At 47.7% G+C, this 18,404-nt stretch overlaps 2 protein-coding genes across 2 annotated transcripts in view; both read left to right on the forward strand.

The window, feature by feature from the left end:
• LOC107116169 overlaps nt 1-9,214 on the forward strand; it is a 17,401-nt gene extending 8,187 nt beyond the window's left edge. Inside the window, exons 4-5 of the mRNA XM_015418041.1 lie at nt 6,652-6,810; nt 9,089-9,214. Of these exons, the coding sequence (XP_015273527.1) occupies nt 6,652-6,810; nt 9,089-9,214 (285 nt within the window). The remainder of the gene's footprint in view (nt 1-6,651; nt 6,811-9,088) is intronic.
• Nucleotides 9,215-9,928: 714 nt separating this feature from the next.
• Nucleotides 9,929-18,404, forward strand: part of LOC107116170 (telomerase protein component 1-like) — a 62,151-nt gene continuing 53,675 nt past the window's right edge. Inside the window, 7 exon segments of the mRNA XM_015418042.1 lie at nt 9,929-9,943; nt 10,158-10,241; nt 10,244-10,312; nt 12,923-13,084; nt 13,281-13,433; nt 15,695-15,790; nt 16,558-16,688. Of these exon segments, the coding sequence (XP_015273528.1) occupies nt 9,929-9,943; nt 10,158-10,241; nt 10,244-10,312; nt 12,923-13,084; nt 13,281-13,433; nt 15,695-15,790; nt 16,558-16,688 (710 nt within the window).

Here is an 18,404-nt window from a genome sequence, read left to right on the forward strand (position 1 = left end):
GATTGGGGGGGCAAGGCGGGCGACGGAAGGCCGATGCCTCCGTTGCCCGGCCCTCTACAGAATCCACCCCCAAAACCTCCAGGTATTTCCCTCCTTAGAGCTGGCAACCCTACATTCCCCTCAGTGCCTGTTGGTAGGCAACTAAGCTTGGTCCTGTCACCTACTTTGGCCTTTGGGAGAAACCACATTGGGGCCAATCCTGATAGGGTTGCCAACTCCAGATGGGAAATTCCTGGAGACTTGAGGGATGGAGCCTGAAGAGGGTGAGGTTTGAGGAGGGGTGGGACCTCAGACAGGTACACTGCCATAGACTCCACCCTCCAAACCAGTCAGTCCCACATAGGGAACCATTGTTGCCAATCTCCAGGTGAGGGCTGGAGAGCACTCAGTATTACAACTGTTCTGCAGAAGGGAGGGCAGAAGTCAGCTGAAGTCAAAGGGGCAGATAATGGTAGGTTGATGGCTACCTGGGAAGGAGATGGGGTTGCCAACTGCATCCTGACAAATTCCTGGGGATTTGAGGGGTGGAGCCTGGAGAGGGTGGGGTTTGCAGAGGGGTGGGACCTCAGACAGGTAGAATGCCATAGACTCCACCCTCCAAACCAGCCATTTTGTCCTGGGTAACAATTGTTGCCAATCTCCAGGTGAGGGCTACAGATTACTCACAATTACAACTGCTCTTCAGGTAGCAGAGATCAGTTCCTCTGGAGAAAACAGTGGACTCTGTCATTATACCCTGCTAAGGTCACCACAGCAAATTGACACTGTTTGCCCAAAGCCAGAGCACTGCCCCAGAGCCTCTTTCTAGATCCCGTTGTATTGCTTTCACAACGGGCTTTATTGCTAGTATGGTATAATTGAGGGTGTTATTCACCTCCACTGTTTTGTTTATCTCTGCAGTGGTATGAGGAGAGCAAGCAGGGTGTGTCAGGTGCCATGTGGATGGTGTTCAGGTATGGGAGTGGGATTTTTAATGTTGAAGGACGAGAGGGGACATGTAGAGGTGCCGTACAATTTCTGTCCCACTCCTGGGCTCGTGTATGAAGGGACTTCTTGTGTTCCCAGGTCTGCCTTCCTATTGAATAATGCCAGGTCTGTAGATAAGAAGATCTAATGAATACACAAAGAGGGCACAGGCCTGGCATGTGTGACTGAAACCTGGCAGGGGATACTTCATGTGATCTTGTGGGTTGTCTCAGTGTGTCCCTGCTGGTACACGACCTTCATCAACCCTGAACTGGGGCACAGGGAAAGGGAATTCGATGAGTCTTCTCCTTTTGCAGGAGAAAGACCACATCAGTTAGCAGGTTGGCTTTGATTGCACGTACATTGTGTTGGGTCCCAGAGACAAGTTATGGATCTTAACAGGGTTTACCCATGAGTACCCTGGTAGCTGAAGTCTCAGACTTTTTGTTGAGGATGCTTAGGCTGGTAGCTAATGAGATTTCAACAACCGTGCTTTGCCCACCTTGTCTGATCATGCTAATGAGTTCATAACCTCTGTTGCAACTACGAGATTGTCTCGCAAGTCGTATTGAGCCCAACACACGTCAGAGGTCATTCACTGGGTTTACTTTTCTGGTACTACTAAGGAGATTTCTGGCAATCTGATTTGAAGGGCTGAATAAGCATCCTTTGACATGGTCAAATAAGTATCTGATGCTGTCGACTTTGGTATTTCCCTTGCCCAGGGATGGCAGACCAGTTAGGAGTCCCAAGTGACTTCCTAAATTCCCTGAGGGATTTTTTAAAGTCTCAGCATTGACTGTCTTGGGGCTACAGCAGTAGCATGGGAGGGTGTTCTTCAGGGAGCTATAGACAAAGTTGTTCCCCGTGGTCTTTTCCTCCTTTCTGGTAGATTCTCTGCTTTGTGTCCTTCAATTTCCTAGTAAACAAGGAAATGAGAAGGGAAATGAACGGAGTATTGTTGGTGTGGAAGACTTGTGCTGAAATGGACAGAACGCTCTGCTTCTGCAAGTCTGCGGAGCAGTGAAGACAACTTTCTTCACCACCTCCAGTGCATCAATCTTCACTCAGCAGAATTATTTAAGGATGTTATGGGCACTGTTAAGTGTGAACCCTGACTGTATAGAAGAAAATGGTCTGGTCAGTTGCCATGATGTTTTTGCTAGATAGTTTGCTGATAATAATCCCCCTCTTACTTGGTCCAGTTTGGGCTTATGCTAAGTGTTGCATTTAATGATACTGGTGGCATAAAGCAACAAGTGGGCCGGGATCAGTTGCATTCTGTTGGTCTGAGCACTGAGTCTGAATTGCTTATGGGAAAGCTGTTTCACTTCCACACTTCATATAAAAACAAGATACAAAACCATTACATGAAATGCCTTGTTACTTTATACAGAACAATCTGAATGCAGGGAGAGAGGAGGATACTAAATGTTATAAATTATCTGCTACTACCCACATATATCTATGTTCAATATATACAAACAACCAGTAGTAGAAGCAGAAGTATTTAAGGATGGATTCCTCAAAAAATGTAGTTCACAAATAATTGGTTTATAATCTGGGTAGCTGAAGGTCTCAAATGGATTGAAGATAAAAGCACAAAATTTCCAGCAGTTGTTACCATCCACAGTTTAAACATTGTATGTGTCATAGTGGATCATTGATCTCCCTGGTAGAAGGTCAACAGTGTCATTTCTGGGGGGGAAAGCCTGAGAAAGATATTTTGTTTTTCATTTACCTCCTCAGCCAAGAATCCTCTCCTGTTTCCAGATATTCTGAACTCAACAGCCCTTCCTCGTCAGGAAAACAACCCCAAAGTGTGCCGTGCCTCAAAGAGGCGTTGGAAGAACCTTCTTCTCAGGGTTCTACAGATAGTTTCAATGATCATTCTCTAGCTAATGTGGTTGGGGTCGACGGTGGTGCCAGGTCCCCCATGGCTACCAGCGGAGGATGGAGAGGTAGATTTCCCGGATCTATTTTGGGGGACTCCTGGAGATGTGGAGATGGAGCCTGGGGAGAACAGGGACCTCAGTGAGGTACAACGCCATAGAGCCCCCCCTCCAAAGCCTCCCTTTTCTCCAGGGGAACTGATCTCTGTAGCCTGCAGATGAGCTATAATTCCAGGGGATCCCCAGGCCCCACCTGGAGGCCGCTATTCCCTATTCCTCGGGGTCTTGAAGGCCCCTTTCTTGCCCTCCATGGCTCCTTAAATGTTCTTGGAAAGGGATCAGGCCAGGGTAATTTATTAATTAACTACTGGCTAAGGTAATTAATACATTAATTTCCAAGAATCTTTGAAGTGTGCTGTGATTGGGCCACGACTTAAAATATCCTCTGCGGCTAGGGATAGGCTAGCCAGTTATATAATCCTCCTTTTACGGGCCTGGTTATGGAGTGGGTGTGGCAGAGCAAACACAGGGATACCTGAATGTCCCTTTTAGCCTTGCCTCATTTCCATCTGGCTTCAGGCCCGGTCATGGGACAGAAACACCACTGGTTGCACAGGTGGATGAACTTCATTTGGATATGGAGACACATCTTTTCTCATTCTGAGATCTGTTTGTGGCCTTTGACGTAGTAGGCCATGATGTGCGGTTACATCATTTGTAAAGTCAGGTGCAGAGTTTCTGGCACAATCCTTTGACGGTTTGGGTCATTTTTGTTTATTCAGGTGGACTCGGAGGATTCCTCTTGGAGATGTAGAATCCCATACTTTAGACTTTAAATATGTGCTTTAAAAAGTACAGTTGCTCTGTGCTTTTTAATATATATATAGGAAGCTGTTAAATGGCTCAACTGTAGCTCTAGAGTTTGGTGTCATTGACATACCGGTGGCACCCAGCTCTTGTGTTTTTAACTTAGAAACTAAATAAACAGACATGGCTATGGCTGTCCTAAACCAATGTATGGTTGCTGTTATCAAATGGAGGGAGAAGCACATGTTGAAGCTAAATCCAGATGATTTGGAGGTCATTCTGCTCGGAAAAGTTGGTCCCATACAGGGGACTGACTTGCTTATCATGGGTGGCATTGGGCGATCACTAAGTGACCACATGAGAATCCTCGGGACTCTTTACGATCCTTCCTTACTTTTTGAGAAGCACTTTGGGGGCTGATAAGGAAAGAATGTCTCCCCTCCCCCAAGTTATATCTTGAAAACGATCCTCCTTTCTAAATTAATCTTATTTCAGCCACGCTAATCCAGGCTATCATAACTTCTTGGTTAGAATATGATAACGAGCTGTAAGTAGGGCTCCCCTTGAAGTCCACTTGGAAGATTTCACTAGTACCAAAATGTGGTAGCTCACCTGCTTATAGATTCTGGGGACACTACGTTAGTGTTGAAGGAATCATAGAATCATAGAATGTTAGAGTTGGAAGGGACCTTGCAGGACATCTAGTCCAACCCCCTGCACTCTGCAGGAGCGTAGCTGAAAGACAGCCCTACAACATACCCGAAAGATGGTCGTCCAGCCTCTGCTTAAAAATGTCCAGCGAAGGAGCATCCACCACCTCCCGATGCAGTCTGTTCCACTTCTCAACCACTCTTACAGTTAGGAATTTCTCCTGATATTTAGCCGGTAACGACTCCCTTGTTGTGTTAGCTTCCAAATTGATTTTGGATTCAGTTCTAGGTGCTGGTTCTTACCTGTAAGACCTTCACAACTGGGGTCCACATACCTGAAGGATCTTTTCTCCCGCAGTGAGCCTGGGCACTCACCTAGATCTTCGCAGCAGTCCCTGTTATTCTTTCCCTCAACTTGGATGTTACGTGCATTTTCTGTAAAGAGTCAAATGCTCTCTGTTTGAAGAACTTTGAAGTAGTCTTTCAAAGGGTTTGTGAAAAATGGCACTTCAGAGGGCTCATGCTTGCTTTTTAATGTAGTTTTGGTTTTGTCCATTGGCTGGACATTTGTCCCTGCGATCCTGATGGGACAGTTTAGATGTGTATTTTTAGGGTATGATCCTGCAAATTGGATTTCCTGTGATTTCTCAGGTTGGTTTAGGCCTTTTTGTGATATCTAACCTGCCCTGACCTGGATGGCCCAGGCCATCCCTGCCTCATCAGACCTCAGAAGCCAAGCAGCGCCATTGGGATGGGAGACCACCGAGGAAGTCCTGGGTCACTGAGTATGCAGAGGAAAGCAACGGCAAACCACTTCTGAATGTCTCTTGCCTTGAAAACCCAAGGTGGTTGACATAAGTCGGCTACAGCTTGATGCAGGAACTGGAAAGGTGGGGTGTCAAGGCTCAGGTGGGGTGTCACCTGATGCTGCCACCACTCTGGTTTTAGGATCCCTTGAGAAGGCCCAGAGCACCCTCCCAAGACCTTCAGACCTCTCTTATTTGGCCAAATAATAGGCATGAGGACCAGGCAGAGTAAACAACAAATAAAAGGTTTATTTTTACAGGAGGTCAGTCAGATATGGGAATAAACAAGGTGCAAGAACAATAGTAATAAGTGGGTGAAGAGAAAAGAAACCAAATGCCCAAATGTGACTAGACTCACAGTCCCTAGTTCACTGTCTCAGTTGGGCCAGCAGCAGCCTTCCCTCTGGCCCTGCTCTCTTGGAAGAAAGAACAGCTCTTCTCCTGTACCAGCTCTTTTATTATAAGTCCCCTTTCTCTGTGATAGGCTAAAATTGGCGCCAAAACCACTCAGGGACTTCTGGGAGTTGTAGGCCTGGCCTCCTCCCACTGCTACTCAGGCTCCCTGGGCCTGCTAGGCCTTTACTTGCGCAGCCCAGATCATGACATGGCGTATCCTTTTTTGGTGAACTAATTGTATGGTGGGTCAGCGGTGGCCATAGGGCAAGTCTTCAAGATCTGCTTAAAGCAGCCTTAGAGGTAGGGTTGCCAAGTCTGGGTTGGAAAATACCTGGAGACTTTGGGGATGGAGCCAGGAGAGGGTGCGGTTTGGGGAGGGGAGGGGCCTCAGCATAATACAATGCCATAGAGTCCACCCTTCAAAGCAGCCATTTTCTCCAGGGGAGCTGATCTCTGTCGGCTGGGGATCAGTGGTAAAAGCGGGAGATCCCCAGGCCCCACCTGGAGGCTGGCAACCCTACTTAGAGGACAGTCTGTTTTTAGGCATCTTGGGGTTAGACTAGGGAGATCTTCGAACCAAAAGTTTAAAAAAAATATTTAAGCAAACACAGCTGCATTGGTGGTGGCAGTGGAGTTTTAGGTGGGATGTGGTGTTGCCCGACACACTTCAGAAAAGGGTTCTGGTTCAGTGTCAGATAATGTGCCGTGCAAGTAGAAAGTCCCAAGTTAAGTTAAGGAATTGAAGGAAGACCTTCGTCTATCTGAGATCCTGCAGAACTGGAGCAAGCAGTGCTGAGTTAGTTACACTAATCGTCTGATTTATTTGAGGCAGCTTCATATGCTTAATTCAGGGCATGATCTGCCAGGGGAGTTGTCCTGCAGAAGTTCCAGAAGTGTAAAAAGTCCCATTTGTCCTGTGGAACCAAAACAGAAAAGTCCCAGGTACTCAAAGTCATTACTGGGGCAATGGCCACATTAGACTAGACCGGGGTGCATGTCATTGTCCTCATTATATTAAACTGTCATGGCTGTGCAAAATTTCCCCAGTGAATTGAACCTGTAGGTAACCCTGGGGGGTGCTGATAAATTCATTTTGGCTTTGGCTAAGAGTCCGTTCATTTTCTATCTTTGCAGGCCGAGGGAGAGGGGGACAAGGTAGACTCAGCCGGCGTGATGCCAGCATACGTCCTGACAGTTCCCGAGGATGCGCTGAAAGAACAGCCAACCGAGAGAGACTCCTTTGACCACGAGATGACAGTGGACAGCCAAGAGCAGGAAGTGAGAATGCACAAGGTAAGGAAGGTGGCAAGGTGGGGGAGGGGCTGTGGCTAGGGTTGCCAAGTGTTACCTTCCTCTGCAGCGGGGGACTCCCGGGCCGATCACGGAGCGCGCCACTTCCTGGTGACGTGCACGTTGGGGCGGAGTTCCCCCCGGGGCCCGATCCGACAGCGGAGGGGAATGGGCCTCTGTGGCTCAGTGGTAGAGCATCTGCTTGGCATGCAGAACTTCCCAGGTTCAATCCCTCCAATCTCCAGTTGAAAGGACCAGGCCGTGGGTGATGCAAAAGATCTCTCTCTACCTGAGACCCTGGAGGGCCGCTGCCAATCTGAGGAGACTGGACCAACTTGGATGGACCGAGGGTCTGATTCAGTCTAAGGCAGATTCACATGTTCCTGTATTCAGTAATGGACTATTGGGTTTGAACGAGGCCAGTGCCTGGAGTTTTGCTTATAGATGCAGAATTGGTACACAATTTAGTATCCCAAGAATGTTGGCTTTCATTTAAAAAAAAATTGATTTCTAGACCATACGGCTGCAAACACGGGATACTTTCTAAGCAGGGCAATGTGTACAAGGAGAAAACGACATGAGCTCATCTGAACCCTGTGCCAAGAATAGCTCAGTCCTTTGAACTCATGCTGCACATTGAGACTTGCGTGATTGTTCTTATTTTGCATAATTTTTAATTGGCATGGCTTTATTTTGGTTTCGTTGGTCGTGGGCACAGGAAAGAAGCAACACAGGGCAAAAGAATGTATTCTTGGACCTCTTAGGGCCAAAATACACATTCGGGTTTTGAACAAGTCGGGTCCGGGAATGGCGCTGGCAGAGAGAGAGATTTCCCTGTTTTCGCCGCTCTGTGTGGAGTATTTTGTGATTGTGGAGCAGCAGAAATGGGGAAACCCTGGGGTGTTTACGCATGGGAAAATGGATTGGGGAGGAAGGTGGGAGGGGCTTGGAGAGGGAGGTGGGAGGAGGCCCCCCCCAGTGTTCCAAGCCCATTTGGAGTCTCCTTTATTTCGTGAAAGCCATTCCCTGCAGCTGCTGTGTGGCTGCAGGTAACCGAGCTCATTAAAAACCCGTATGTGTAGTACGGCCCTTATTCAGCCACCAGTCTGTCTTTGGAGATCTCAGGAGCCATTGCCCATACTCTTCTGCGCACATTCTTAGCCAGAAAGGTGGACTGTAAATGAAGCAGGTAAATAAATTTCATTGTATCCCCTAAGGACTAAGAACTTGCTGATTTTGAAAAGTGCTATTTTTTTAAATGACAGCCCGACCTCGTGTCCATATTTTGCCCTCCATGAAACTAAATTATATATGCCGCTCAGTGAGCAGGCCTCATGCTTTTCTGTGGTGTGGGGTCTCAAGGGAACCAGGTTCCTGGCTTTATTCTCATCCTGAGGCAATTTAATGGGATAATGTTGGGACGGGGAGGGTGAACCGTAGACCTCCTGCCTTCCTTTCTCTGGATTATTCGTTACCTGGGACTAATGCTCCCTCTAAGGTATGGAGTCTTGTGAGCAAAAATTCTACGTTGTGAGCTACTGGCTTTAAAATTGTGAGTGAGCCATTTGGCTGCTGCATAAATTAGTTTGCTCCTTCCTGAGCTGAGACAAAAATCCGTGAGCTGGAAGGTAAAAAACTGTGAGCTAGCTCACACTAACTCAGCTTAGAGGGAGCACTACTTGGAACCTTCGGGTTTATCTTACTCTGACTCTGTTCAGACATCAATCCAGAACCCGTGTTCAGGCTAAAGGAAACCCTTCTTTACTCAATGAGTAATTAAATTGTGGAATTCACTGCTGGTGGTGGCAGTTTTGGCCAAGGGGTTTAGACGGATTCTTGGAGGAGAGGTCCATCAATGGCTACTAGTCATGGTAACGAATGGGAACCGCCACATTCGGAGGCAGGAAATTTCTAAAGCCCAATGCTAGGAGGCGACATCCGGGGAAGGCCTTGTCCTCTGTGTCCTCTTTGTTGGCCCTCTAGAGTGGGTGTCCCCAGCCTTTTCTTGAGCTTGTGGGCAACTTTGGAATTCTGATGTGGGGTGGTGGGCACAATCTCAAAATGGCTGCCACAGGAAGTGGAGGCAGACACACAGAGGAAGTGCAAGTTCTGGGGAGAAGAGCGGGAATTTTGGAAAGCGGAGTGAGAGAGAATAAAACCAACACTGTGGTGGCAGCTGCTGCCAGAACGTTATTTTAATCTGCACAGCCAGTCAGATCTGCAGTGGCCAATTGGTAGCCCTGCTGGGGAGGAGCTTTGCCTGACCCCACCCACTTTCTAGAAACAACTGGTGGGCATGCGGAAAGGTGTTGGTTGGCGCCGCAGCACCCATGGGCACCACATTGAGAACCCCTTCTCCAGGAAATTTAACTTGTTTGAAACTATGTCTGAAGTTGACAATCCGTGAACAAAAGAACATAAGAGAAGCCATGTTGGATCCAGCCAGCGGCCCGTCTGGTCCAACACTCTGTGTCACACAGTGGCCAGAACCATCAGGAGGTCCACCAGCGGGGCCAGAACTCCAGAAGCCCTCCCAGAATACAGAGCATTACTGTCCCAGACATAGTATTCCCTCTATAAAAAGGTAAAGGTTCCCTTGCTCGAAAGCCAGTCGAATCCGACTCTAGGGTTGCGGTGCTCATCTCTGTTTCAAAGCCGAAGAGCCAGCGCTGTCCGAAGACGTTTCCGTGGTCATGTGGCCGGCATGACTAAACACCAAGGTGCACGGAACGCTGTTCCCTTCCCACTGAAGTGGTACCTATTTATCTACTTGCAATGTCTTGCTTTCGAACTGCTAGGTTGGCAGGAGCTGGGACTAGAGACGGGAGCTCACTCCGTCATGCGGCAACCCTGGTCTTGAGCTGCTGAACTACCGACCTTCCACAGCCTGCAGTTCAGCGTCTTAACCACTTGAGCCACTGCAGCTCCGTCTATATTCCCTCTATACCTCATGGCTAATAGCCACTGATGGATCTCTGCTCCATATCTTTATCCATGTGTTTATCCATTGTGTGCCAAAACAAATAGAGTTTGCAAGACATGGTTTGCCCTGTTAGTAGTTTGGCATGACAGCTGAATTGATAAGCAGGGGCTACAGATGTTTCTCTGCTCCAGAGGCTGTATGGCTAAGCAGATGGTAAGGGAAGGCAAGTCAGGCAAGACTGGCTTGCCAGTTCATTTGCAAATGACGGTTTGGAGCCTCATGGGTAGCCAATGAACGATTGGGCGTAATGTCTGAGCAGAGCCGCTGTGAGGGTGGTCAGGGATTGTAACCCAGTGAATTAGAACCGCCCTCCCCAGTTCCATAGATCTCTTTCTAACATGTCTTCCACCTTCCCCCCCCTTTACAGCTGATGTTGTTGAACCTGGTTTGCTGTTCGTTGGTAGAAGGTTCCACATTTGGGAGCTCTGCAGGACAGATGCAAGAGGCTCTGGAAAGAGTGTGTGAGAAGCTATAAGAGTGTGTGAGAAGCTAGCAGAGTGTGAACCTGAATTCATCCTCAAGGTACAGAAGGGATGCTGGGAGGCAGGGTTGGTTCCAAACCCCCCCAGTGGAAGAGGGAGGCATTGTGGGTAACTTGGGACGATGGGCCCGTGTAGACCTGAGGGATGTGTCAAACTTGCATATTCTCTCAGCACTTTTTTTGTTTTTTGCTAAATGCATGGCTGATTTTCTTCCAACTGTTAGCAGTTGTGTTTCAGATATTTATAAACAAGTCTTTGTCTAAGATGAGCTCCTTTGTGTAGTCTATTGACTATTGTATGGTAGCTCAAGAGAGCATTTTATGAAGGGATAATTTTGTGGATGCTCTTTATTGCACAGATGCTCAGAAGGTTTGTTCTCTGATTTTGAAAGTTACCCCTCTTATGAACATTTTGAAAAAAAACCCTTTTGGTCTGGCAATAGAGAAGACCCACACTGCAGGTTGAAATTAGGGTTTGTTGTCTTTCTTATCACTATTTCTGCCTCTGTCAGCTGTTTGACAAGGCTTCTGAGTACTGGTCCCTTAAAAAATCTTGTTATATCCGGAACTGGGAAGCTGTTGCCGGTGGGGGGGGGGGGGGGCCATTTCATGTAACGGGTTCTTCTTTCTACTTGCATTTCAAAGTAGTTCGTTGTGGGAATCTTTCTTCTGTTTTGTGACCCAGAGGGCTAGGAACAAACTTTGATAAAAGATGGACTCCTTGTTTAAAGCAGATGTTTTAGGGGTGGTAAATCTGGAATGGGGGGATTCATTCCCTGTCAGCTGATAAACTAACATTCTGTAGAGGCAGGCCTCGGTTCCTGCCGGAGCGCACCAGACCACCGCTCCGCCAGTCAGGAGCCCAGGGGGCGAGCATATAAGCCCTGCCCCCTGCTCCCACCAGCCATCAGTTGGGACACAGTGGGGGGGGGCGAAACGGGGGTGGTCTTGGACTCGTACAGGCAAATTCCACCTCTCACCTGTGATGTCCGAGCAGGCATTGCCGCTCGGACATCACAAGGAAGAGGTCATTCTGGCTCCCCCAGCTCTCAGGAGGGGCTCTTTAAAGAGTTATGGCTGCCGCCGCTGTTCTCCACGGCAGCTGCGATGCCTGCGCGGGAGGTGAGGGGCGAAACGTTCCCTTGCCTCCCTGAGCCCCAGGGGTGGTGGCCTTGGACTCGTAGGGGCAAATTCCACCTCTCGCGTGTGATGTCCGAGTGGCAACGCTTTTTAAAGAGGTCATTCTGGCTCCCCCAGCTCTCAGGAGGGGCTCTTTAAAAAGTTGTGGCCACCGCTGCCGCTGTTCTCAGCGGCAGCTGCGATGCCCGGGCCGGGGGAGGGGTGAGGCAAAATGTTCCCTGGCCTCACTGAGCCCCAGGGGGGTGGCCTTGGACTCATAGGGGCAAATTCCACCTCTTGCACGAGAGGTCATTCTGGCTCCCCCAGCTCTCAGGAGGGGCTCTTTAAAAAGTTATGGCCGCAGCTGCGACGCCCCACATGGGGGGCGGGGCGGGGCGAAACGTTCCTTTGCCTTGGACTCGTAGGGGCAAATTCCACCTTTCGCGTGTGATGTCCGAGTGGACATCACATGCGAGTTGTCATTCTGGCTCCCCCAGCTCTCAGGAGGGGCTCTTTAAAAAGTTATGGCCGCCGCCGTTCTCCATGGCAGCTGCGACGCCCGCGTGGGGGGGAGGGGAAAAACGTTCCTTTGCCTCCCTGAGCCCCGGGGTGGTAGCCTTGGACTCATAGGGGCAAATTCCACCTCTTGCACGAGAGGTCATTCTGGCTCCCCCAGCTGTCCTTAGGGGCTCTTTAAAAAGTTATGGCCCCCGCCGCTTTCTACATAACATCAGTGTTTTTTTGGGGGGGAGTGTTAATTTTGAAAGAAAATATTTGGGGTGAGGAAAGAGACTAGTATGAGAATAAGGGTTCGGGTTTGTTTCTGTCAAGGAGGAAATTGCAATAAGGATATTCAAATTGAACCAGCAGTTTTGGAAATGTGCCCTTATCCTTAGATTCGATGCTGGGTCCGTCTATCTATCTATCTATCTATCTATCTATCTATCTATCTATCTATCTATCTATCTATCTATCTATCTATCTATCTATCTATCTATCTATCATCTATCTATCGGTCTGTCGTCTGTCGTCTGTCGTCTGTCGTCTGTCGTCTGTCGTCTGTCGTCCGTCCATCCCGTCCATCCCGTCCATCTATCTATCTATTATCTTTTTCTTCTTCTCCTCCCCCCCCCCCCCTTTGTAAGTTTGGTGTCGTGGTTAAGTGTACGGACTCTAATCTGGGAGAACCGGGTTCGATTCCCCGCTCCTCCACTCGCAGCTGCTGGATGACCTTGGGGAAGCCATAGTTCTTTCAGAGGTGTTCTTGAAAAAGAGCAGTTTCTACCTCACAGGGTGTCTGTTGTGGGGAGGGGAAGGGAAGGGAGTGTGTGAGCCACTCTGAGACTCCAAGTGAAGGGTGGGGTATAAATCCAATCCCCTCCTCCTCCTCCTCATCTTTATTTATCTTTGAATTTATTATCTTTGAATTTATTTATCTTTGAATTCAGAATCTTACAGAGCTCTGGGGATAGTCTTCTTCTTCTTCTCCTCCTCCTCCTCCGCCCCTCACCTCCCTCCTCTCTTTTTCCCAGGCTGCCTTGTATGCTCGCCAGGAACTTAACATCCGCAGCACAGCTAACTTTCTCCTGGCCCTGTCTTCCCGCCTCCTGCCCTGCCGTCCACACCTGCGCCGCTATTTCAGCCACACCGTGCAGCTGCCCTCCGACTGGATGGAGGTGGCTCGGCTATACCAGGTGAGAGACGCCCCCCTTCCCCTCCCTTCCCCTCCCTCCCTCCCTTCCCTTCCCTTCCCTTCCTCTGCTCAGGCGTTGACTTTGTCCAGAGCCTTTGGGCAGGGAGTTCCACAGCTGACTCAAGAACCATAGCTCCCTCTTTGCTGCCTCCTTGTGGTCGGAGGGCACCATTTCCTCCCCTTTCTCTCCTCTGCAGAGCCTAGCAAAGACCGATACTCTGGCCCCTTTGCCTTCCTGCCTCCGTGCTGCAATGGCTGACAAATTCCGGCAGTTTGATGCATACCAGTTGGCCAAATACAACACCCAGAAGAGCCGTGGGAAAAAACGTCATCGGCCAAAGACCAAGAAGGTGCAGTCGGGGGCCTGTGAGCTTCTGTTGGAGACTCCCTTGTGCGGCGTTAGGTAGAGGCTGAAGGGATACAAATGTCATCTTTTCTCCCTGCCGCATGCGTTGGCTGTGCAGCTAGGAAATTATGGAATATGCATGGATATTCTAACTACTCAGGGGAAAGTGCTATGCAGTGGGACGTGCCTGCAGTGTAGGTTTTAGGCGGAGGAGCAGTCATTCCAGTTTGAAGAAAAAGGCTTGATTTTGGACTACAGACAGTAAGAGAGAAGGCAGGCAAAGGGGGATTTTGAACCATGAGAACAAAGAGTCTGTGGGTCTGACCTCCATCTGAAATAATTTCATTATACAGTGGAGCGAGAATGCCTGGTGAGTGAAATGGATTTGGGAAACAAGCTGATGATATACAAAGTTCCATCAGATGAGGGGGAAAATCAATCTAGTAGTTCTTCCAGCTGTTAGTAGAACCAGTCTTAAAATATGGCAGCAGTTGTTATGGAAATTCCACTTCCCTTGGTTTCTGGAGGTTAGAATTGGGGTGGTGGTGGTGTCTGTATTGAAATGCTCAATGCGCACTATTGGACAGAAGTGGGGAAACTTGGGTTCGTAGAGATGTGAAGGCCCGGAAAAACCCCGGGAAAATTCGGGGGAAAAAGTTTTTTTCCTGAAGCTTTTTTGTTTTTTTCCAAAAAATTGGAAAAATTGAAAAAAGAAAAGAAAAGAAATTGATTATGGAACGTTTTATTTTAACATGATTAATAAAATATTTTAAGACAAGGTGTTCAAATATTTTCCAAATCATTTCTAAAATATATATATATGGTATCAGATTGATCTAATTTCTGTGCACTGAGGACACGCAAGTCCTAGGTTACAAACTGAACTCTCCAATGCAAGAACAAGATGCATTTCTTCCTTTAGGAGGTGCGATTGTCAGAAGAAAATAAAAAGGTTTTAGTTGTGTTTTTGCATGTGGGTGGGTATTCTGTTTGTAATAATTGTTTGGATACACTATATTTTTAATATGCTAGTTGTGATAATTTCATGCCAAGTAAAAATGTCCATAGTCATATTTTATGTTCCTAAAGTAACAGAATGATTTTCAGTCTAGAAAAGACAAAAGAAATGCTAATGTAGCTTTCAATTTTTCCGAAAATTTCTGTTTTTTTTCCAAAAAAACCCATTAAAAAACCGGGGGTTTTCCTGAGCTTCAAAATTTCCGGAATTTTTACATCCCCAGCTGGTACAGGAAAGTAGCCTAACTCAAAGGGGCGTGAAATCCAGCCATGTTGGTCTGGAGCAGTACAACAAATGTAGAGTCCAGTCAGGCACCTTGAAGACCAACAAAGGTTTATTCAAGGTGTGAGCTTTCATGTGCACACACACTTCATCAAATACACTTAGCATGGCAAAAAGGTTCAAACTTATAGCCAGCAAATTATTAGACTATTATATCAGAATACTGAACCTATGCAAGGGATATTAGGACGTCTGCTGACATAGCAGCATTCTTTGGAGGGGGTGTGTGGGGTCAAGTGCCCTCCCCACCTGACAGGGGAGAATGAAGATTCCCAGTCACTTCCCACAATTAGAAAAGACACCTTTAGACATTTCTCTGCTAGCCTGACATATTTATTGCTTTACAACTTTTTTTTAATATAAGCATTTTATTAGGATATAATAAACATAATCAAATATACTTCACACAGTTTTAAACCACTACATCCTTCCCTCCCCCTACCCCCAATTCGGCTTCCCACAGTGCTCCAACCTCCGGCTCAGTTCTTAAATCAAGTTCACCTCCTCCTTTCATTTTCCTTACACACATCTATAGGTAACTTACCCTTCTATAATTTGGTATTACATCTTAGTCTAATTTTTAATATCTATTAACAATTAATAATTGTCAAAGCTAAATAAACCATCCCTTACATCATTGCTTTACAACTGTTGACCTTATAACCTTAACTTGTTATTTAGCGTCACTTTGCATATCTTGATCATCATCGTGTTAATTTGCCGGCTATAAGTTTGAACCTTTTTGCTGTTCTAAGTGTATTTGATGACGTGTGATTTGCACACAAAAGCCCATACCTCAAATAAACCTTTGTTGGTCTTCAAGGCTGCCACTGGACTCTACATTTGTTGTTCAAAGGGGTGTTGTGAGGATTAAAGTATCTCAGTGGAGGAAAGGTGGGCTAAGGATGCGGCAGGTGGGTTTGGAGACCCTGAAGATTATTCACCAGCCATTGTTGTGTTCTCAGAAGAAACAGGGATCGCTACGCCAGAATGACTGGAGAAAGCACGTGTTGGGTCGCAACAGGAACTTTGTGCAGAAGGTGACAGCTCTGGAAAAAAAGGTGAGTGCCACCTGGGAGAACGCAGGTAGGCATGGTTGGGGAGCCAAATCGATGACTGCGGGTTGATCGGGGTCAAGTTTGAGAGCCCCGGCAGGATAGATGCAACAGACTCTGGAGCGAGTCTGTGAGACACGAGCAGAGTGTAAACCTGAATCAATCCTCTCTGTCCAGAGGGGTGCTAGGAGATGGGGTTGCTTCCGAACCCCAAGCAGGAGAGAGAGGCATTGTGGGTAACTTGGAGCATGGCTCATCTGAGGGAGGTGTCAAACACGCATATTCTTTCAGCATCTTTTCACTTGTATTGGGGCCTTCTGGACATGACCCATGGATACTTCTTAGCAGGGCTTTTTTTGTGGAAAAAGCCCAGCAGGAACTCATTAGCATAATCGGCCACACCCAACAGCAGAAACTCATTAGCCTATTAGGCCACACCCCTGACAGCACAGCTCACTGGCATATCAGGCCACACCCCCATGTTACCAGAAGTGTGCTCATCCAGCCACACCCACCTTTCGCTTCTTATTCTGTTTACCTTGTTTGTTGTCAGAACCCAGGGCCTTTTTTTGTAGCAGGAACTCCTTTGCATGTTAGGCCACACACCCCGAGTGTAGCCAATCCGAATGAGTTTCTGCTGTTGGGTGTGGCCTATTATGCTAATGAGTTCCTGCTGGGCGTGGCCAACTTGGAAGCCAGCCGGAACTCTGTTCCTGTGTGTTCCTGCCCCAAAATAGCCCTGCTTAGTCTGCATTCTCATTCATTTCCTACAGCATCAGAAAGTCTTGGAGTCAGCCAAGGAACATGTGGCAACCCCCGGGAATCTTTTCTCTCTCAAGGCTTTGATCCGGCGCCTTCATATTTCTGAGCCGGCCCAGGATGTGATGAGTCTCCTGGGACGCAAGTGAGTGAAACCCCACCTTATGGCCAGACTTCAGCAGGCACAGCCCCTGCATGCTATGACACAACGGCCTCTTCCTGGCCGTTGCCATGACTGAGTTGGGGTGTCCCTGTATATATATCAGGGGTCATTTCGTAGAAAAAGAGGTGTAGGAGCTCATTCGCATAGCTCATTCGCATAACTTATTTGCATAGGCCACACCCCCTGACATCACCGGAAGTGTGTCAGAAGGCAACACCCACCGCTCAGGCTCCACTGGACTGTTTTGGATTGCTAGCTATTGGGGGGGGGGGGAACGTGCAGATCTGTCCTCACAGAGGAGGGAGAGCTTGTCCCTGAATAAAACTTGGTCTTAAAGGTGCCACTGGACTGTTTTGGACCGTGTGTGTGTGTGTGTGTGTGGCTCTGCAACTTACCTGGCTGCTTCTTGCTCTGACTGAGGGGCTGCTGGGAGCAGGGGGTGGGGCTTGTTGCATGTGCCCGCCCCCTGGTCTATTTACTGTCGGAGCTCTGCTCCTGTGCGCTCCTGCAGGAAACGACTCCTGATATATATACTTATACTGCATCCCGAGAATGTACTCTGAAGTGACTGATCACCTTTACTTTCTCTAGGTCTGCTCAGTTCACACTAAAAATTAGTCTCTTCGGGGTTTATATTTCTTGTGGACGGATTGAGGACAACTGCCAGATGTAGATGTTTATCAAAAAGTCAGGCACCAGTGCTTGTGAAAGGCAAACAGCACAGTTCTTTATTTCACAGAAAACTCAACAGGGGGGGTGGGATATTTTACTTCTGTATAGAATAAATACTTCACTGTGGAGTAACATAGGCTGTAGGCTTTTTCACAGATTGTCTTTAGTACACATAAACCATTTGTGATTCTACTCTCCAGTGTCTGACTGTGGTTAGCCTTTGGACTTTATTCGTCTGGTTCTCTGAGACTGACTGGCGCGACTACTGCAGCTTTTCCAGTCTCTTCCAGACCCTTAGTCCTTCCTATAACCACCTTACAAGTTCCCTTGGAGCAGTGTATATGGTGTTTTGTGACTACTGAGGAGTTATATTGTTTCTCCTCTCCATTCACTCTCCTCTCTCATTAGAGGGTACCAGTTAGGAGTGTTATTCAGCCCCAGTTTTCCTCAAACTGCCTGCGTCCTGTTTTACTCAGTTCCAGTCTCTTCCAGACCCTTAGTCCTTCCTATAACCACCTTACAAGTTCCCTTGGAGCAGTGTATATGGTGTTTTGTGACTACTGAGGAGTTATATTGTTTCTCCTCTCCATTCACTCTCCTCTCTCATAAGAGGGTACCAGTTAGGAGTGTTATTCAGCCCCAGTTTTCCTCAAACTGTTTGCGTCCTGTTTTACTCAGCTCCAGAAGCTCCTTTCCTCTCAAGAGCTCTTCAGCTAACTCTCCTCCAACCGACTCTGTCAACTGTCAGCTCTCAGCTGTTAACTGTTAACTGTCACTCATTGAGAATTCCGAGCAATCTTGCCCCCACCACTCTCAGTCATGTGACTCAGCAGCTTTCTTGTTTACCTGCTGCTGTTCACCAAACCTTTATTTCTATCACACATGCTTTAAAAGAAAAGGGCCTTTTGCTCTAACCATGAGGACTAGTGCTTTAGTGTTGAATTTTAAATTAAAGCTGCCACATTTCCATGGCAGGTCCAAGGTGGTTGCTTTAGTATATTCTAATTGCTGCCCCCTCCCACACGG

This window comes from Gekko japonicus, unplaced genomic scaffold (genome assembly GCF_001447785.1).
Source record: "Gekko japonicus isolate JY-2015 unplaced genomic scaffold, Gekko_japonicus_V1.1 scaffold1305, whole genome shotgun sequence".
NCBI classification, from domain to species: Eukaryota; Metazoa; Chordata; class Lepidosauria; order Squamata; family Gekkonidae; genus Gekko; species Gekko japonicus.